Consider the following 21337-nt stretch of genomic DNA (forward strand, 5'->3'; position numbering starts at 1 on the left):
ACCGAGAGAGCCTGGTAACTATGCACAATGGCATGGCGGACATTTTGGATTTTCGGTTTGGCGATCGAGCACAGAAAATGTTGGTTATTGATCGCCGTCCAAAATGGCTAAAAATGTCGACGAAATCGTAGGAACTTAAGGAAAATGAGTTCCCCGATCTCCAGCTTAAAGAAAGGGAAAAGGACTCCACTGGATCCTAGGTAACCACTGGTAAACAAAAGAACGCAAACCTTTTTTCATTTATGCATGAGCCTTTTTTCACGAGCTTTGTGTAGCTAAGGTTTTTACAATATGTGATCTCCGGTTAAGGCTGGTGAGATAACAGCTGGTGAGCTTCCATTTGTTGTCCTCCAACAGAAAGTATCCACACCTGTTTCATGTTTTCAGATGTCAGACAATTTTTTAAGTCCCAAACAAGCCAAAATACAATCTAATGTATGTAAGAAAAGCTCACATGTAAGATTATGTGAAAAACACAACACTTAAAGTGACTGGCAACAGTTTCCAGGTCTTTCCATACTTTGATGGATCAATACTACTACTCTTTGTCACACGATCCTAAAATAATGTCTAATAGTCAGAGGGTTTGACACAATACAGTATTTCAAATGCTGTGGCTACATGTCCTGCAGCCGGACAGGTTTCTTAAAATACTCCGTGTCCGGCAGTGAGAAATTTTTTTTAAGTAAAGCAGCGTAAAATGAACAATATGACAGGCAACCCCAAGAGGAATCAAACCCGGGTCGACTGGGGTGTCTAGGAAACCCAAATAGCAAATAGCGAATAGTCACGAATAGCGAATAGCGAATAGTCCTGAATAGTGCAAATAGTCTCGAAAGGTGCGAATAGTGGCGAACAGTCGCAAAAAGTGGCGAATAGTGACGAATAGTCGTCAATAGTCACCGCTTTAGATCTAATATCCAGCGTTAATTAATTATCCAAATAAGCAACAGAATTTCAGTGAATTTATTACCTTTTCTTCTCCGGACTCAGACTAGTAGGCTGTCCGTCGCCGACATTAAGAAAACAGAAAACAGCAGGATGACCTAATAAAGACGTATTAATTTAAGCTTTTGCAGCAATTAAAACAGAAGAAATTACATTTAGAAACAGCTTTTGTCCTGATAAGCATCTGTGCCTTTTAGCGGAAAAATCCCATCATAAGTTGCTACGAGGTTGACTGCGAGATACTGGGTACCCTATTTGTTACTATTTTCCACTATTTTCCACTATTTGCCACTATTCGCCATTATTCGAGACTGTTCGCCACTATTTGCACTATTCGTACTATTCGCTATTCGGGACTATTCGCTGTTTGCTATTCGCGACTATTTGCTATTCAGGTTTTCCAGACACCCGGTCGACGGCCTGGTAAGCGATACTGATGACCACTGCACCACCGCAACTGGCCAGCAATGTTCAGAATTTTTAAAGTATTTATCGAGTTACCCTTAGCATTATTGAAAGCTAACCGTAAACAGGCTAACCATAGAGCTATTTAGGCTAAACGGAGTGCTATTCAGGCTAACCGGAGTGCTTTTTAGGCTAACTGGAGTGCTTTTTAGGCTAACCAGAGTGCTTTTTAAGCTAACCAGAGTGCTTTTTAGGCTAACGGGAGTCCTATTCAAACGTTTTGACTGCCGGTCACTTTATAATAGTCTATGTTGTAAATCCCGATATACCGGGTGCCGGGCTCACCAAAATTAGTATTCGGCCATATAAACAAGGATTTGACATTATTAACTGAAATTTTTAAAAAATAATTTTGACTGCCAGACATGGTGTATTTTGAAAATCCTGTCCAGCTGCCGGACATAGAGACACAGCGTATTTCAAACCAAATAAATTATAAATCTTGTTATCAACACACTCTTTTTAGGCAGGCGCAAGTTCCATTTAGGAATACAGCCCATAATGCAGGTAATAAAAGTGGTCAAAATAACCACAGTTAAAAGCAAACTTGCACAGGACAAAAAAAAAATGTGGTCAGTATAAAATGTGGACTGGACAGTTTAATTAAAAACATGGACTGAGGTATAAAATGTGGACTGGTAGGTAGGGACTATGGACTTGGTATAAAGCATGGGTTTGGGAAACAGTGTTACGTATGGAGTGGGTAATGAAAAAAAAAAATGAAAAAAAATGGACTAGGGCATGGTCATGAACCGTCAAAAAAGTGCAGAATGAGTGTACATAATATGTAAACTAATGAGGACCAAGATTGTAAAGTACATATATTGTATTTTAATAGTAGTTATGATTTAACTAGAAACAGACTGAAGCAATAAACAAAACACTAACAGTGGCAATATGGACAGAAAATGAAAGAAACTTTTCAATAAAAACAGAAAGGGACAAGTCGCAGTGACAACTTAGCTAACTGTGTGACACAGGGATTCTTGGGATTCTTCTTCTTTCCCATACATGTAATCCTTTCCTCTCAGCATCCTCAAGTTTCATCCAGACTCCCTTGACCATCACTGCTGACCTCAAAAGACGATTGGCAATGAGTCATTCACATGGTTGCATAAAATGTTTTTATGATAATTGTTTTCAGATGAGACAACTGCTGCTTTTTCCAAAAAAGATGGATTGTCCAAGTTACCAAAGTCCTCAAGCTCAACAACAGGTAAGAGTTAGCTCAGTTATCTACACTGTACATGTAATTTGTACTGAGCTAACTTTTTATATGGTCTAAAAAGCCTAATTTTCCTACCATCTACAACACATTAAATTCTAAGACATAGAATTATGATGAATGATACCAGTTTTGCCCCATGGCAAGTTTGCCCCCACCGAGTTCGCACCCCTGAACTTATTCTAAACTTTCTATTTCGAATTTGCCTTCACCTTCAATGCATTAAAGAATGAGAAGTAAACTTGTTTTGTGTGATTTTGTTTCATCATGGGCACAATGTTGTCTTTATTTCTTGGTAAGAGAAAGATAAATTTTAAGCAGTTGATCGCTAGTTGAGTCGATGTGGGGGCGAACTCGCCACAGGGTGAAACCGGCAGCTACCATTATAATATTTCAACTTAAAGTTCCTATTGTTCCCCAGACGATTAACAAATACTGTAAAAATTGTTATGTTTAAAGTTGATATGAAACTTATAAGAACTACATGGATAAAGTATGCTTACAATAAATAGATTATTTATTAATACATGTACATATTAACTGGGATACAAATGAATGATTATTTTCTATCTCCTGGTGTTCCAACATGAACTATTAATAGTACTTATTAATACTTTAGACACAGGTCTATTGGTCGCTTTTTGTTTGTTTGTTTGTTTTTTTAAGCAAATGACTGATCTTTTATAGTGCCGTCAGACCGTGATCTTCTTGGTAGTATGATGTCACGGCTAGCTCAAGTAGAGCAGCAGCTGAAAAATGCCCAAACACAGCTACTTGAAAAGGTAATCTATTGATAATTTATTTGGGTTCCCTAGTTAAAATATTATTATCTCAATTGGTGTATTTTGTGTAAAAATAATTAAATACGTAACAACTATTGATAAAATTATTATACAAGTACAATATGGCAAATATTGAAAAATAAAAAGAATTAAAGAAACTGCCAAATATCTGCTGCGTAAAATTAAATACAGTCCAATTTTTAGTCTTTACTATTCAAAATTCCAATATTATATAGCACTTGCCCCTCTCTGCCATTGACAAGTTAAGCACACTGTAGGGTACTGTATGTATCAGTATGAAATTGATGTGAATTGTGATAGTCGAATTCAGCTGAAGTGTCGTTCTCATACATAATTATACTTGATGTACTTGTACACATGATACAGTACTCCAATCTGAAGGTCTGTAATTATGGTGGCCATTGCATGCAGTACCTTTGATGCCAGATCATACATGCATGCAACATTTTTAATTGTACAATGCATTTTAGTCTCAATTTATCTTTACAGTATATATGATTATAAATGATGATATCATATTAGCTAGTACATAAATTTTAATTTGCCAATCATCATCATCGGTCCTTATTGGGCTATGGGGGACACATAAGGCCTTAAATTGCCAATCAATAAAACAGAATAATGTGCTAAATTTTATATGAAAGTATATTCATTTTTTAGCCACCAATTTTCAATATTCAGTTTTAAATGATCTAAATAAAAGATTTGTGTTGGTAGTAATAATTAAACTTCAGCCAGGTGTGAACGGTCTTTGATTTACATGTATGGTTTTAAGTTGTAACCATACTTGTGCGCTTGAGACCAAGAAGAAATGAGAAGTGTATGATCGCGAGGCTTATCAGAGATTTATATTTCTCTTTTTCCTGCTTCTTACATTTACATGTAAAAGACATTTAAATTCACGTACTCTGTTTAATCGTTATAACTTTTAATCCGTAACCCAAGAAAGTTGTGGAAACACTGACTCGCTTGTGAGTTAACCATATTCCTACAAGGCATTTCTCATTCTTCCAATTTTCCACTTGTGTTTCTATAACTTCACAGAAGTTACATGGAGACTTTTTAATCGTACATGTATTAATTTTCTTAAACAAAATTAACTTTTGGCGTGTTTTAATGTTTATGGACTTGGTTGTGTGCAATTTTCAATGAAATATTGGCTTGTATTGTTTGGTCTACAAAGTTCAATTTTGTTAAATTTGTTCAGCTGTAGGTTGAAAATACAATGTAATTGCATGCACTTTTACTGCATGTACACGTATCTTACTTTAAGTTCTGTTTTACATATTGAGTATAATTTACAGTTAATATATGCAGTATTTGACAATGTCTACAGTACTTGAAATCATGTTCATGTTAGTTTCAAGGTCTGCCTCATGTTTATCAATTACATAATTTATATAATTAATTGTAGGATAAGAAGATCCACATACTAGAAGAGAAAGCAAAACTGTTGGAAAAAGCAAGAGGTAAGAACACAAAAATTTATTTATAATTATTTAATTACAGTCAACTCTCTCTTAACAGACACCTCTATAAGACAGACACCTCTATAAGACGGACACCTAGTGCTGGTCCCGGCCGTTTCTCAGTCATTTTACTATAACCAAGCTCTCTATAAGACGGACACCTCCATAAGACGGACAACGGACAATTTGAAATTGTCAACGGACACTTTTGAGGTGCTGAATGTGATATCGTTTTAGACTTGGTGCCGCGAAAGACAGTCCTGAGTCATGAGATGATTATGTTCCCGTTTGCAGAATGTCCTGTTCCCAGTTTGGACTCTAGTTAACCCTTTAACTATTGATTGTAATACAAAAAGAGATTCAATGTTATAAATATGTGTTAGTTCCAGTTTGTAGGTTTCGTTCAAGTAAATAACTTAAAAACAAACTTTAAACAGACACTTATTCACTGTGCATAGGTTCAGCATTGTGATCTAAAAATTGCTGGGGTCATATTACATCGACTCTCTACAAGCCAAACACCTCTCTAAGACAACAGCTGAGGCCAGTCCCGATGGTGTCCGTCTTAGAGAGAATTGACTGTATTTATTTTTATAATATAGATAGGACCCTGCGTGCACTCTGATTGGTTGAAAACCCATGTTTTATCACAGTATAAAACATAGAAAAATGTGTGTTTTATTGTTTTTTGCCACATTACCTCTATATCATAAAGGAAATGAAGAAGCCTAACCTGTGTATTACACTGTGATAAAACACTCTGGACATTTGAGAACACTCGAGAAATGTAGAAAACACTCGCCTGTGGCTCATGTTTTCTACATTTCCCTCATGTTCTCAAATGCCCATCGTTTCTTATCACAGTGTAATACACAGTGTACGCTTCTTTATTTGTTAAATTATTTATTTATTTATTTATTTATTTATACATTTATAAATGAATTTATCATTAATAGCAATAATGCTTAGCAGTACCATTTTAGATTTGATTGAAATCTATGTAGGGTACATTTCAAACTAAAACTACCCTGAACTGTAAGAGCTACATTGTGTCCCTCTCAGCCTATCAGGCTTCAACCTAATGCCAACAAAGTTGAACACAACCAGTTCTTCTGTTCATTTGTCTTTCAGGATATAACTCTGGCACAATAACAGAGTTAGAGAAAAAATGCAAAAGACTTCAGACACAAGTGTTTCAGATGGAGGTAAAGAACAGCAATTGAAAAAATAATCATCAAAATGAATTGTTTCTTTAATAGTTAATAAAACATATCATTTGTTCAAGATGACTCTCAATTACATGTAGCATACTCATATAGAACGTCCTAGCTTAAATATACAATTTTTAGTTACCATGGTATTCCTACATAGTACATACATGTATAAAAGTGACAATGTTCCCCTGTAACACTCTCAGATTTTAGAATCCTCTTCTCAACATGACACAATGTGCATAAATTGTACATTGTATTGCATGTACATATAAGCCAAATGAATATAAACTTAATGGTGTATATGATTTGCCTTAAGGTTGTTATTATTGTTGTTGTTGTTGTTGTTTTGCCTGTAGTTTACCCTAGGCCTCTTGGGAATCTTTCTCTACTAGAGGATCATCAAGGACCCTTGGGAATCTTTATGAAGTTGATCATATGGAGAATCTTGATTGAGATTCTCAAAGGTTCTTGCCAAGATTTTGAAGGATCTTTACTTTATTCTTCAGCATCTTCAAAGATCTTGAGCAGATCCTCAAGGATCTCTCTGAAGATCTTTCAGACCAAGATCCTTGGGATCTTCAAGGATCTTCAAAGATTTTGCTCTTGAAAGATCCTGTCATGATCTTTGATGATCTTGGAGGATCCTCGAAAAAAAAAATATCTAAAGTTACAAGATCCTCTGTTTAAGGATCTTTGCAAGATCTTTCAAAGATCTATTAAGAACCCTTAAAAGATCCAAGGTTATCTTAAGGATCTTCACTAGGTCCTTAAAGATCACCTGTTGTAAGATCCCCAAAGATCCTGTGGGATTTTTTAAAAACTGAAGTTAACTTGAGTTGTTGCTTATTTTAAATTGTTTCTCTTGTATAAACCAACATTTTTATTGTCTCTCTACCAGGACTTTTTAGCTGATTACGGCATGGTCTGGGTTGGAGATGATAATGCCGATTCTGATTACGATGTCTTAGAAGAAACACCATCTTCAGTTCCCAGCTCTCTAAGCAGACAGCAACAAGTTTGGAATCCAAGTAAAACAGATAGGTTACATTATCACACCAGAAGTTTATAAAAAGTCTCAGTCCCCAGCTATTTCAGTGAAAACCTGCTTCTTGAGTTTGTAAAATGTAAAGTTCCATAAGATTGCCACTCATCTCCCTTTAACTTTTCTTTTTGTTTTACGATATTACATTACTTATGTACCATTTCATGCTGTTAAACTGTACATGTAGTAGCAGTTGTTTAGCTTGCTATATTTAATCCTTTACAGCAATATTAAATTTCTTTTTCTTTTTTTTTTTTTTGATACTTTTAGATTCTTCAGTGGTTAATACTGCAGCATACAAGTTTAAAATGAACTTTGATGTAGTACTTAAGAACATCATAGAACTCAACATTCTGGCAGGGGAGGGCTGTAGTGAAGTGTCACGGACGAAAGATGGAGCCAGACTTAAGGTACATGTAGTGCATAGCCTGCTGTTCACACTCACCAATCCTTTTTGTGCCCTCTGGCATGTAAATCCATTTTCTGTTCGAATCAATTCATGATTTCTGGGGGAAAATGAAGAATAAACCACTGCAGGGGAACCTCGATATAACAAAGGGCCAAGGGACTGGCAAAATATGTTTGCTATTCTGAGGTTTCGTTGTATCAAGGTTTTGCCATACATTTTACTATTGCTGGGATAAAGAATATGATTGGTTATACCGAGGACTCCGTTATATAGAGGTTCGTTGAAATGAGGTTCCACTGTGCTTAGTGAAACACGACCTTAAGAGAGGAACTACTTGTAGGAGGCTCTAAAAGAAATACGTGCATGTACGTATCAATCAGCATGCTGTAGTTTACTTATTAATACATAAATAAGTTATTTATTATTGTTAAAATAAAAAAGGAGGTTTCAATTTCAAATCAAACCCACTGGTTGCCCAAAAAAGCAGTATTAAATTTGGAAGTTAAGCTCAGAGTGCTAGCCTAAAAGGTTTCCAAAGCCTTTACAATAATAAATTAATTGAAGCTAATAGTCGAATATACATGTACAGTTACGAATGCTATGTAACTACATCACAAAGTGTTTGTAAAAAATGTCTTCAGAAAAGACGCTACCATCAGAAAATACTCTAAGCTAAAGGTTATTGCAACATATGTATATTTCCCAAAATAAACTTAAGTTTATATGTAGACAAACATATGCACTTGTCTAATATACATGTACAATCATGATTTGGACTGTAAGGAAGATTTCCCACGTGAAAGCATATGTGAAATATGCAAGCATTGTCCCACTATTTACTAACAGTAACTGTATTATAATACTATTTCTCTGTATGCAGGTTCGTGATTCTGTGCCGTTGACATTGTATTCTAATGGTATTTTGATGTTTGGTGGTCCCTTCAGGCCATATTCTGATCCAGTTACTCAGGTCAGTGTTTATTTAACAATTATCTCACTTGTGTTTATTGTAATTGAGATCATCATTTATCTCAACTCATAGCCGATTGTTTTATCATTGAACAAGGTATTTCTTTAACATTGAAATGGTTACTTCTAGTGTTACGTCAGTCTGTGGTGTCTTAAATTGTATATTAAGGACTCTGGTCTTAAGAGAAAGTTTGATCACATGATTTGAATGACAGGCAGCAAAACGAACATCCTATGAGCAGAGCCTCTTTTTATCTATTGCAGTACGAATACGAAGCATAGACTACGGTAAGAAAAAGCTATGCCTGCGGGGTGCAAAACCATGGTTCAAAATTTAAATTGAATAAGGCAGCTGAAGCGGACGAAACAGACTAATATTCAGATACAAGCCTTTGGGCAAACGAATACATGTATATTAAAAGTAAAGGTTTGCTGAAAAACTTTAGTAGAAATATTACAACTAGAGTAGTCCGACGTTTCGATGTTCCTAACGTCATTTTAAAGGCAAGAGTGAAAATATCATGGTGACATAAGAAAATGCAATGCAATGCAATGCAATGATTTATTAGTCTTATTTGTAAAAATTTCGTCTAAAAGTAGCTAAAAATTACAAAGCCTCTAATAAGATTCAAAGGTTACATGCAAGGTAGAATTGTAATTGTACATTTATACATGTATACATGTACGAATTTTCTTTAAAAAAGTAACAAAAAATGTGAAAAAATATATTTAAAGTAATATATTGAGTGAAAAACATAATTAGCACTTTTTGGGTATGTTATATGAATAACTTCGCGCGGAATGAGTCTGCTTGAATGTTCAAAAATGGCTGGCTTTTATTATTATTATTATGATTATTATTATTATTATTATTATTATGATTATTATTATTATTATTATTATGATTATTATTATTATTATTATTATTTTATTTTTTTATTTTTTTTTTTTTATTATCGGCATTTTGTAAATGATACCACTCAAATTTGCGTCGGCACTTTTTGAGAACCGAAAAGTTGTTAAACATATTCGGTTTTGACTTTGAAAGCATCTCGAAGATGTGTTTCCCAACGGAAGAGTTCAAAGAGCTATGCTCTGTAACACGTTGCAAGTTGCAGAGCATACAAAAAAATGTTACATGTAAGTGGAAGATATAAATAATTGTAGAGTTGTACATTGCGTTCAACCTTTGTTTACAACTATAGCATTACTGGTATGGATTACTAATTCCTGTATTCATGATTTTCTGCAGCAATGTATGCAAGACTTAATGGATGGATTCTTTCCCAGTGAATTACAAGCTAGATATCCTGATGGTGTTCCATTTGAGGTACAGGCATCGATCATACAGTTGCTGCATTTTAAATTTATTTATAAATAATAAATAAATAATATTATTATTTATTTCATTCATTACAATTTCAATAGCAGACAAGAAATAAAATTATAAGCCACGCGAATAATCCGTAAAGGAGTCTATAACCCTTTCTGAAAACAGATCACCGTGATGCACACTAACATTGCAATGTATTAATTTTCAAATAAATACAGCGTAGTCCTCTGATAAGAAAGTAGTTAACGAGACAAAGTAGAGTGGGTTAGCCAGTCCACTGATTCGTAGGCTTGCTCGTTTATACATGTACATGTATGTTTCTGTGAATGAAACACGCAACCAAATTTTCTCTGGGATACCAGAATATCGATAAAATAGCTCCTTGAAAGCACTGATGTCACAAAGTTAACGTAAGTGTTTTCCCAAGTTAATCTTGGGAACAAGTTTCGTAGAATACGTCAGAATAGATCACTGCATATTTAAACCGTTTTCTCACGACAAAGGTTCAAGACAAAAGAGATGTGGTGTTTGAAGACAGACGGACCGCGTTGTTGTTTCCTGGTACTGGGCAGTCACTGGTGACTGAAGAGGACGTTAAGAATCACAAAGTGGAAAGTCAAACACCAGGTTTGTTTTGTCCATCAGGTCGTTACCTTTTGTGCATTCGCAGTGATGTATACTTTAGTGTCAGGCCACTCGACAAATAGGAAAATGTATTTTGACAAGGTTTGGAAATCTTGATAATATGTTAACTACCAGATGGGTTCCATTTGATTTGACAAAATCAATATCAAATTTGTACACTTGGCGTTTTCCTTTTGTGGCATGTTGCCCTGTTTAGTCTTCACCAGACCTTCCTCGCACACTCGGTAAAATCAAAGACAAGCCAACAGAGAATTGTAATAACGGTGTCGATTAAAGGATGCCAAAATGCGGTGGAAAACTTTTTCACTGGAAAATAGCACACTTTTTTAATTGTGTTTACATAGCCTCATCTAAACTCGAGGAGGGTTGGGAGAATTCGAGACAGTTATGCAAACTTGAGACGCAGTCTCGAGTTTGTATGATTTTCGAGAATTCTCCCAGCCCCCCAAGTGTTTAGATGAGGCTACACGGAACAAGTACTCTGTTGCTTTTGTAAAATATTTCTCGAAAATACGCGCGAATCTAAATCGTCCCAACCGTGTTTACATACACTCATCGAAACACACCCATCAACCAATGAGAGCTCGCCGCTTAGTATCATATAGTAGTATATTATTTTCATAACTGTCTATAACTGCACTTCTTCTGTCAGCAAGCTTTCTATATAACAGCATATATACATCGCTTAGGTTTAGTTCAATGATATTTTCACTGACGCCTTTTGTCTTGTAGGACAAAAGCAACAGTCTGTAGATCAATTCCTGTCCCGCCTCCCCCAATCTGTTATTAAAGATGGTAAAATAATTGACGTCAGATCTGGAGTAGCAAATGTTATCAAGGTTTGTGACAGTATGGCGTGAAGTTAGGCCCCGTCCATATTACGCCGGAGAAATTTGAAAACGGCATTTTTTTTTCTGCGGCGTAGTGTAGACGGGGCCTTAAAGCTTTTGGTTTGATTTCGCTATTGACCCAATTTTGACCCAGGTCAACGCAACTACATTGTATCTGTTTTAACTATTTAGTTTGTCATTCTCAACAGGGTGGGGAGGGTCATTCGGATGTCAAAGTTCTGGATACTCCTGTTCTCCAAGAGATAAAATCGAGGTAAAATAAACATGATTTTTTCTACATCTGAAGACTTCATTTCCCGATTAGTCTGCTGAATGTACCTTTAATCGTATCAAATGTTGGTTCATAGGAGTACAGATGGTCCGAGGCCACAGTCAGGTACAACTCAAGTTTCCACATTGAGGATCAAATCTGAGACTGGAGAAATGGTAAAGCCGGCTTGAGTATTGAACGTATTTTAAGGAGATACTTTTACTACTATGTACGTATTGACTGAATGAGAGGGCCGAAGGGAGAACATTTGACTTGAGAAAAAGACGTACAGACTGAGCTCAGCAAGGTCCGTGCTTCCTGACCGAGAGCCAGATATTTCTCCATCCGGCCCTCCCATTCAGTCAATAAGTATTTTATCATATGGCCGTTTTGTTTGTTTGTTTGTTTGTTTGTTTGTTTGTTTTAATTTTTCGTGAACTTCTTCATTTGCGAGGTGTGTCAATTTCTTTCTGTGCTTTCGGACTAAGTTGGCAACTTATGTAGCTGTGCATCCGAAAGTTTGTCAGTAAAGTAAATTCGCTGTGAGAATGTTGACCTTCATCACTGATTTCTTTTGAAGAAAACAAAATTTGACAGCAATAAAATTGTTTCTGTCGTTAATAACTCGCATCGATTTTGTGGGGCCGCACGCGTTTCTATCGGGCCTATCACTTCGACGCATACGGCCCTCACACGGGACCTTTTTTCTTCTGGTTTTCCAAGGAAATACTTCGCGGGGCTGTACGGGTCATATGATAATTAAGCTTAAAACCTGACATTTCTTTTCGCTTTAGACATACATATTGAAGATGAAGTTTACAGACTGTATACGCGATGTAAGGAATCACATTGATGCTGTAAGGTACGTCACAAGATAACCATTTGTTTTATTCAATATTTCAACACGAGTTTTGTTTTCGTGCAACTTCGTTTCGATAGATTTACTTCATAGGCATTCAGAAGTGGTATGGAAATTTGGAATGTTATTAACACTAAAATGATTCTAAAAGCGTACAACTTAAGAAAGGGTTCATATGTAAAAGACTTTCTTGTTCCAGATTTACAGAAACTTCTAATTTGAGTAACATAATTATGCAACTTTGTTTTGTTGTGTTCTTCAGGCCTGCAGATGCACCTCTCTATGACATCAAAACGTCTTTTCCTAACAGAGTGTACGATGATCCTACTGCAACTCTACAGGAGTGTGGCTTGGTGCCAAATGCGACCCTTCATCTTCTAGCCAAGAAAGTGTGACATAATACAATTAAAAAGCGTTCAGACACTCAAGATATAGAACAGCGTCTTTACATAAAAAAAGGAAACGTAACTCTCCCTTACAATGTAATGGAACAAAAATGGCCAATTCGCGGTAAATACCATTAGGTACATGTGATGGTAATTCGCAAACAGCGAAAAAGAAAAAAAAAGTTTTATTCCTTCTTTTGTTAGCGGTCTATACAATAATGTTATAAAAAAAATTGTATTTGCTGTAAAGAGGAGAGAGGTTCCTCCCCCCCCCCCCCCTTTTTTTTTTTCTATTTATTTCTGTTTTCAATTCTTTTGTTGGTGGGAATGATTAAAGCATTAAAGGAAAAGAGAACATTTCCGAAATATTCAGGTTCATTGTTTTAAAACTGTGAACCTGGTCCGTCTCACTCTAGAATGATTCATGGTAGAGGTTTCTCTGTGTATATTACGTAAGTAACTTAATAAACATCCAGTACGGAAATGCAAGTTATTCCTTTCAACGTCGAACACACGCTTTTATATATTTTGTATTCTCCTTTTTTCATTAATTCATGTACATTGCACATACCGTTCAATTCTTCCAATATTCTTTTGCTGGAAACGAATAAGTTAGGATCATTTAGATAGGCAAATTCTCTGCTGATACTTGCACTCAGGAGCAACAGGTCGTTCGGACTTACGTTCCTTCAAGTGTGATGGATGTTTGTGGGTGGTATGCCTCACTTTAAAGGTGTCAGTTCGTTTTCCGACACGCCAAGTGTAGTTATAAATAATTGCAGCAAGTTACCAGGGATGCTTGTATACAAGATATTGTTTTATTGGAGTATTGTAGTACATGATGTAGGGGAAAGAACTTAATATAATTTATTCCCTGACCTGTGGACATAAATATTTGTAAAGAAATATTTATTTCGTTATTTACCCGACATTAAAAACAAATAGACAACGTTCTGTCTATTCTATGGCACGTTAGTATTTAAGGAAATGTGCAAACTAAAACTGATCCCTACAGTAAACTTTGACTAACCTCTTGATTCTCAATTGTTTTAATGTTGTTATACAGCTTGTTATACACCATATCAGATAAGCTGACAGCATGGTAAAATCTAAAAACGTTCTCTGGAGAAAAGTATCTAAAACAACAAGCTTTCGACTGTCTTAACTACAGTCTTCAACGTGTGAAATGGTAAAAAGGCACTAGCGCGGCCCTTCTCCTTCATATGTTTAAGCTGACTACAGTTCTGATTTGTTTTCCCCAATGCTGGCTTCCTCTTTGGAAGAGATTTGAATAACTATTTTCCCAATATTCTCATTTGCTTCCATTCTCTTATGTGCTTGCTGGACTTCATCCATGGGAAACACAGAGTCCACAATGGATCTGAGCTTTCCATTTGCAAACTGTGGAACGATTCTTTCTGTAAATTCTTGGGCCAATGCCGCTTTATACTGTAAAACAATGCAAATTACATTTAACAAGTTACTATTTGTTGTATAAAAGAATAAAAAACCCAAACGTTTTGGAGTAAACTGGCAGAAGTTTTCGAAACGCAAAGTTGTTTTTAAGGTAATAGGAACTTACTGAGCGACATAAATAACGTTTTCGTTGGCGGATGACATCGCAATAGGTTGGGGCTTGGCCGGTTGTATTCTCGGTATAACATAAACGTAAAACTATGAGATTTAGTTGAGGGACAAAGCACTTAAAATAGCATTGTACTGTTGATTGGATGCTAAATAGTCGGGCAGAGAAAATGCCTGTAGCACTGATTATTTAACGCGTTTTGTCATCAGGATAGAATTGTTCTCAGCTCGAATCTAAGTCCTCTCTTCACACGGTATTGAAAAGATCTCCCTGCGATCTTTCTCACACACGTAACATCTCTGAAAGTTTAAAAAATCGATGGCACACAAAATGGCACTTACACTAAGGGGTCTACTCCTCAGAGTTGTGGCGATAAGAGATCCCCTCTTTTTAAGCAAGTCTCCGAGTAGGTTCCCTGAGATCTGTCCTCCACCCAACAGTCCATACAGAACCCAACGGCCATCCACGGAGAGACTTTTGATATTCTGTTCCCAAAACGAGCTTCCAACACAATCTAGAATCACATTTACACCTTTTCCTAAAACAAACCGCAAAAATGAAATGAAATAAAGAGCATTGGCCATCTAAGACATTTTCTTTCAAGCTCAGTGCAGCATGCGGACATTAATAAAGTTCAACAAAAGATCAAAATCTACAACACCCTGGGTCGTTGATGTACTATTTCCAAAACGACAGCGAGTGTTTCATCGAGGTATCCAAACACCGAGAAACAAATGAAAGCACGAGGCCGTAGGTCGAGTGCTTTTATTGTTTCGAGGTGTTTGGATACCCCGATGAAACACGAAGCACGAGTTTTGGAAATAACTTCTCATGATCCCTCTTAAAGAAATAATAAACAAAGACTTCCAATTAGAATTGTTTGCTGTCTAACATTACTTCCTCGATAATTTCAATATCAATGATATTTTTTACCGGCGTAATTAAGTTGCATTTATGGTGCGATTTAATTTATTCTGAGATGTGAAAGTTGCTGGGGTTGCCAGCATTTACAAGTTGTCGTTCAGTCAGGATGTATATCGCAAGAAAGTCGTTCGAGAGATTTCGGTAGCCGAAAAGTGTGGAGGATGAGAAGAAAAGTGTTGATAATGCAGTACCGAAATCAACAGCTTATAAAGCCAAATGGTCGTGTAAGGTTTTCGAATGGAAACCGCATCGATTAGTGAAGTCCTGTACTTTGGAACCCGGTGGTCTTTTTACCACGAAAGACTTTGAAGAAAGAGTGCAAACTTTGGAAACGGCCATTACAGATAGGCCTGCATGCAGTCTCAACTACTGGCTGTCGAAGTTCGTTCAAGAAGTAAACAATTCTTCTGGGGAACGTTATCCTTCCCGTTAGTTGTACTCGATTATTTGCGGACTGAAGCGCCACCTTTCTGATGTAAATGGAAGTGCTGCATTGAACCCTTTGGACATGTCCGACCGAAGGTAAGTTGCATTTTTTGGTGATAAAATTTGGTTCGCGTAAACTACTTGTGTGCATTGTTTTTAATACTACTCTTTTTCTTTCGCTTTCTTAGGTTTGTGACATTTCGGCGTGTTTTGGATGCAGAAATGAAAGAAGCAACGCGAATGGGTGTGACTTTGAAAACAAAAGGAGACACATTGTAAAAGTTTACTTCTGAGTAATAAATATTCATTGATTTTGTGCAAGTTGTCATTGTGCATATTTTAGTGGTATATACCACTCTCACTGGGGAGTGGTATATACCACTCTCAATGGAGAGTGGTATACTGTTTTTCATTGGGTATCCAAACACATGCACGTGATGTGGTATACATCTTGTGGTTGGTAGTTGACCTTATGAATTATTAAGTTTGAGAAGAAGAAAGAACAAATAGCTAGAACAATAGCACAAGCGTAGAGTACATAAAATAATTACTGTGTCGGTACTGAATTAATTTAAGCAAGAACGCTCGCTTAAACTGTGTTCGGCCACCTTAAGTCTACAACCCACCATCACCGACCTGTGACGCGCGACCCATAACCCGGGACCTGTGACCCGCGACCCACGGACCTGCAACCCACGACCGCAGCAATACCATGTAGTTCTAATTACTTGTCGTTCAGTTTGAACAATGACCCCGGGGTTTGACTTTCTTTCAACTCAGAAATTACTACAAAGAATATAAAAACAATGCTATTACCACCAGTAACACTTTCTATCCAACTGGAAAAATTTCCTGTTTTGTAGTTAAACCCTCCCTCGGCTCCAAGTGACTCTGCCATCTTGATCTTCGCCTCCGAACCTGCAGTGACATAAGGCACTGCTCCAGCCAACCGTGACAGCTGAACCAGCGCTGTACCAACACCGCTGCCACCCGCGTGGATAAGCACTACTTCACCACTCTCAACTTTGCCGAGAAAGTGCAGGAGTTGATATGCTGTTAGCCAGACTTCAGGAATGGCTGCCGCATCGGAGAGTTTGTAAGAGTCGGGTACTGGCATTACAAGAGCTTCCTCGACAGTACAATATTCGGCATACCCTCCTCCTAAAAATGAAAAATTATTAACAGTGGCGGATCTAGGGGAGGGGCCGCCCCCCCCCCCCCCTCCTTATTTTGGGTGAAAAAAGAAGAGATGACTGAAGGAAGAAAAGCCGGCAGGGAAAGTAAATAAAACACGGGTTCCCCCCACCCCTAGCTCAAAGTCTGGATCGGCCTCTGATTGATAACATCTTATTTACATCATGTAATGTGTATTGCCATTTGAAGTATGACTTCTAAAGCTGCCTTCTGGCAGTTAAAGGTTTGCGCGTGATTGTATGACGGGATTTGCACGTGGAACCCATATGCACTTTACAAAGGTGTTGAAGATATTACAGCCGGACTCTATGTGAGCCACGTACTAGCTGAAAAAGCTTGACTCAAAATAAGGGCAACGTAGATGAACACTGGTGTAAGATGACCAGCACCAAAGTACCTCTATGTGCCCTTTACTATGCCAAGTTCAATGTTAGTCACTAAATATGTGATGTACATGTGTAGCAGACGTTTTTAACTTGTTGATCACTGAAAACTGATCGTGGACTGATGCATTTAAAGGGATGCTATATACAGGTGTATATAGGATCTACCATACCATGGTAATGATTTAAGTATTGGAAACAATTGCTCACCTCCCAGCAAAGACATAACTTTGTCACCCTTTCTGTGAAAAGCAGAAAACAAATTCACATTCTTTGAAGAAGTTACAAATTACATTCACCTAAATTCTATTTCTCCCATTAGCAAGTTTCCCCCCTCTGTACACAAGCTTCCCCTGTATACAACCCCCATTTCTCCCTGCATCCCTCCCCCCAGCATCCTAGATTCCCCTAGTAAAGTTTTTTTTTTTTTTTTTTTTTTGAGATATGAGTACATAATAACACACGCAGTGAGTAAAATATAAAAAAAGTTGTCTTAGTTGCTGACTTCGGTACGCGTCACACAGTGAGTATTATAAACAAGAGAAGTTGTCTTAGTTGCTGGCTACGCGGTATGCGGTGAGTAATATACACAAGAGAAGTAACTTTTCTTAGTTACTGGGTATGCGGTAAGCAGAGAGTAATATATTGAATTGAAGAACCTCCCCACCCCCGCCTCTCCGAGGTTTTCTGCCTGCAATCAGTTCTTCTGCGACGAAGTAAACATGCGAAGAGCGGATGACAATCTCTGTAGAAGGCCAATCATTTTGGATTTTGGCGGGACATTGCTAATGTCTCTGAAGCCGTCCTTGAAGGCAGTGAGTCGTTGTTGAGCAGCTTCGGAGAACATGTAGTGGGATGATGCCGGGGTGTCGTGAGCGTCGTGCGTTTCTAGGAAGATGTCGGAAACCTGTTTCAGGTTTAAGTCTTCACTTTCAAACCAGGGGCGAGCTTCTTCTTTCTCAATGGTAGTTGGACGCAGGCACATTGGAAAAAGAAACATGAAGCAGTCCAGCAAGCCATGGCCCTGGCCCTCCATGCGACGGAGTAGACGTGCGGCGTAGGTCACCTGGGAGGATCTCAATATTGGGCGGTATTTCGCGGGTTCTCTATGTTGCAAATCGTTAGAATAAACCTTCTTCCGGAGAAAAGCTGGCATAAAATCTGAACCGGTTGCATTTTAGGAGTTTATTCAGATCTTCAAAAACCTCTGGCGAGACAATGAAGGCTTTAATCGTTGTCAGTTTCATAAACAGTTTTCACTAAGGCCGATAAAGTGCACTTTTTAATCATGCAGTTTTGCATGTCTGGCTCGGTACGTCACATCGTGCACTGGTTGAAGTGCGCCTTCCTTCAGGCTAGGGCTTGCGATCTCCCCGTACCCGGTGGAACGATGAAGACTATGTAAAGGCTGGACGTCTAGATCCTAGCCGGTTAGCCCCTAACCGTTTAACCCCCCAAAAAGAAGACGATTAGCCACAGTCAGAAGTCGATTAGCCCCCAGCAAGAAGTCGATTAGCCCCCATTCACGCTTGAAGAACAAGAAATAGGCAGTGTTTTCAACTTCCGGTAAGCTACACGACCGGTTACCGGCACAAGGTATCCGGGACAGGAGCCAAGCGAAGCTGCTTTTTTGTTGACGAATTCGGCAACCGAAGGAGGGAAAAAGCAGTCATAATCAAATGTTATGGAAATTAACCGACGATGCAGCTGACCCTAGGTTCTTACGTGTTGCTTTGCAACTTTCGCTAATTTGGACATTTTCTTATTGTGTATCTCAAAGAGCTGGAGTACCTTGCTGTGTAGCGTATGGTTTCGGAATGAGCAGTGGCATGAACGATGGAAGCTTATAAACGGGTGGTTTTTTTTGAACAATTGAGGCAATTGAAAGTTGATCTCAGAAGAGTTATTGTTACAAAAGAAACCATAGAATCGCGACGTGAGGCAGTGAAATTAATAACAAAAGACCAGCTTGCGATGAAATAATGAATCTTATAATACAAAAGCGACAATGATTCCCAAAGACAAAAACAAAAGAAGAAGCGAGGCGTAGATAAAAACAACGCTCGAGTCCTTGTGGTTGTAGTTGATGTTCTGTCGCAATCGCGGGACAAAGATAAAATCTGTGATCATACAACTAACTGGATATTAAAATGTGCTCTTCAAAGCGCGTAATTTTCGCTTTCAAGCTTTTGATCCTTGCTGTGCGCATTAACATTGTTCATCACAGGCATTACTGTCAAACCAAGTGAAGCGCACCACTCAAGATTGATTATTTGAATATTGAACCCGCTAGTGGTTTCAAGAATGCAGTGAGTTGATAAATCGAATATTGAACTTGTTAGTCGTTCCAATTCGACAGTATGGCTAACGGGTTCAATATTCAAAAAATCAATTCATTATTGCACTCTTGAAACGACTAGCGGGTTCAGTATTCAAACAATTAATTCATTATTGAAGTTGAAATGATTAGCGGGGTCAATATTCATAATAATCATTTCATTAATGTAGTTTTGAGGGGTACGCTTCACTTGGCTTGGTGTCATTCTCGTTTTAAAGTGTTTTAAGACTGAGAAGTAAGTTAATGTGTTTTATTAGTTGATACGTAGTTAGAAGCCGGTTATTCGTTTCAGTTGAGAAGTAGTTAGAGGAAAGTCACAATCAATCAGTAACTGCTTACTTTGTGAGTCAAGTTTTTAGAAGACAAATGCTGCATATTTCTCACTGCGTACCGCGTACCGCGTGGCCATCGCCCGCGGGGGGGGTAGGTACTCTACAAAGTTCCATACGCGGAGGCTCCGCCCCGAGGTCCAACCCTTACCCTTGTGAATACCATTTTGACAGCAAAGGTACCCCTTTCGTATACTTTTAATACTCAAGCCGAGTCTTATGAGCTGGCGTTGGATACGTTACAATGACGTTAAACAGCCTCTGGCCCTGACAGACAAGGACCGACTACTTTTAAATGAAAAAAGGTACCCTTCCACATACTTCATAACTGGCCCGTATTGTGAATAAATCGCCAAAAAAAAAAGTTCTCTTGTCATTTTCATGTAGTGCCTAATAAATTAGTCCATGGGCCGGGACAGGTTCATTAAATGAAATGATAGAGCCGTAAGGTGCGCCTGTTCGAAATATTTGATTAAATACCTTGTAATTTTACTAAATGACAGATATCGCTACCCTTTTACATACCTCAACTTGAGAAATTCCTACCATTTCATATAACTGAAGCCTGAAAACGGTACCCCTTTCGGGCGGAGCCTCCCCGTATAGGCTTTAAAAGGGAGTACCCCTCCTCCCCCTCCCCCCACCCCCCCCCCCCCCCCATCCCGGTCTGGCCAACGTAAATAAAGGACGCCATTTTGAATTCACAATTTATCTGTTACACGAATAAACGCAAGTTTCTTCGTACCGCGAAGCCGGCTAAGAAGAACAGTGTATTCTGTAGTTAGACCATAAAGACGTGGTCAAGAGTTCGGAAATCGATTGAGTTCGATTGTTTGCTATTTTTGTGTGAGTTCGATTTCGTTCGATTGGGTTCGATTGACTGTGCCGGGGATATTACTTTAACCTTCTCTGTCTTTCCACCTGTATCATCCAGATAAAACACTTACTTCCATTGGCGAACACACTCCTCTCCCACCTCCTCTATCACACCAGAAACTTCTATTCCCAGAATGTCCGAATCCCCCGGCGGGGGGTTGTAGAGGCCTCGTCGTTGCAGAGTGTCAGCTCGATTTAGCGCTGTGTACTGCACGCGGATTAAAACACGAGTTTTCTCCGCTTTAGGCTTTGAAACTGTACCTATACTTAAATTTTCAACGCCACCGGTTTTGTAGAGTACTGCTTTCATCGTTGGATCCCCACAAATGAACGCAGCCCTGAAAATATAAACCGATAGGAAACAAAGAAAAGACGTTTCTCTGCTCATGGTGGAAGCCTGGAGACAAGTTAGTT

General features: G+C 38.0%; 2 protein-coding genes across 4 annotated transcripts; one reads left to right on the forward strand and one right to left on the reverse strand.

Moving 5' to 3' along the window:
* The first annotated feature begins 15 nt into the window (after window positions 1–15).
* Window positions 16–13905, forward strand: LOC110059974 (UBX domain-containing protein 11-like). 3 transcript variants are annotated; one of them, XM_020766693.2, is made up of 16 exons: window positions 16–200; window positions 1880–1920; window positions 2558–2629; window positions 3326–3420; window positions 4856–4910; window positions 6042–6115; window positions 7023–7152; window positions 7437–7576; window positions 8456–8545; window positions 9797–9874; window positions 10381–10504; window positions 11255–11361; window positions 11562–11626; window positions 11721–11799; window positions 12418–12485; window positions 12745–13905. In XM_020766693.2, exons 1-16 carry the CDS (start codon window positions 145–147, stop codon window positions 12875–12877), a joined length of 1407 nt encoding a protein of 468 aa, XP_020622352.2. In that variant the 5' UTR covers window positions 16–144; the 3' UTR covers window positions 12878–13905. The 3 variants fall into 3 exon arrangements, with proteins under 3 accessions (XP_020622352.2, XP_020622354.2, XP_089138984.1); XM_020766695.2 differs by lacking the exon at window positions 1880–1920 and having other exon boundaries at window positions 17–200; XM_089282858.1 differs by lacking the exon at window positions 16–200 and having other exon boundaries at window positions 1126–1920.
* On the reverse strand, window positions 13668–21318 carry LOC110059975 (quinone oxidoreductase PIG3-like). Its single transcript, XM_020766696.2, has 5 exons — window positions 20995–21318; window positions 17591–17622; window positions 16620–16964; window positions 14795–14991; window positions 13668–14317 (listed from the first exon to the last, which is right to left on the reverse strand). Exons 1-5 carry the CDS (start codon window positions 21309–21311, stop codon window positions 14105–14107), a joined length of 1104 nt encoding a protein of 367 aa, XP_020622355.2. The 5' UTR covers window positions 21312–21318; the 3' UTR covers window positions 13668–14104.
* Between the last annotated feature and the right edge of the window lie 19 nt (window positions 21319–21337).

The sequence above is a fragment of the Orbicella faveolata genome, unplaced genomic scaffold, assembly GCF_042242905.1.
Source record: "Orbicella faveolata isolate gen_17 unplaced genomic scaffold, um_ofav_v1 contig_12, whole genome shotgun sequence".
Classification (NCBI taxonomy): Eukaryota; Metazoa; Cnidaria; class Anthozoa; order Scleractinia; family Merulinidae; genus Orbicella; species Orbicella faveolata.

Excerpts from the sequence above, each read along its gene's own strand:
- LOC110059974 (XM_089282858.1), top strand. The coding sequence starts at position 1,779 with ATGGTGTATTTTGAAAATCCTGTCCAGCTGCCGGACATAGAGACACAG. Across the intron at positions 7,577-8,455 it reads AAGATGGAGCCAGACTTAAG|GTTCGTGATTCTGTGCCGTT; the intron begins GTACATGTAGTG and ends CTCTGTATGCAG. Across the intron at positions 11,627-11,720 it reads CTCCAAGAGATAAAATCGAG|GAGTACAGATGGTCCGAGGC; the intron begins GTAAAATAAACA and ends GTTGGTTCATAG.
- LOC110059975 (XM_020766696.2), bottom strand. The coding sequence starts at position 21,311 with ATGAGCAGAGAAACGTCTTTTCTTTGTTTCCTATCGGTTTATATTTTC. Across the intron at positions 16,965-17,590 it reads AGTTATGTCTTTGCTGGGAG|GAGGAGGGTATGCCGAATAT; the intron begins GTGAGCAATTGT and ends TTTCATTTTTAG. Across the intron at positions 14,318-14,794 it reads TGAGGAGTAGACCCCTTAGT|TATAAAGCGGCATTGGCCCA; the intron begins GTAAGTGCCATT and ends ATTGTTTTACAG.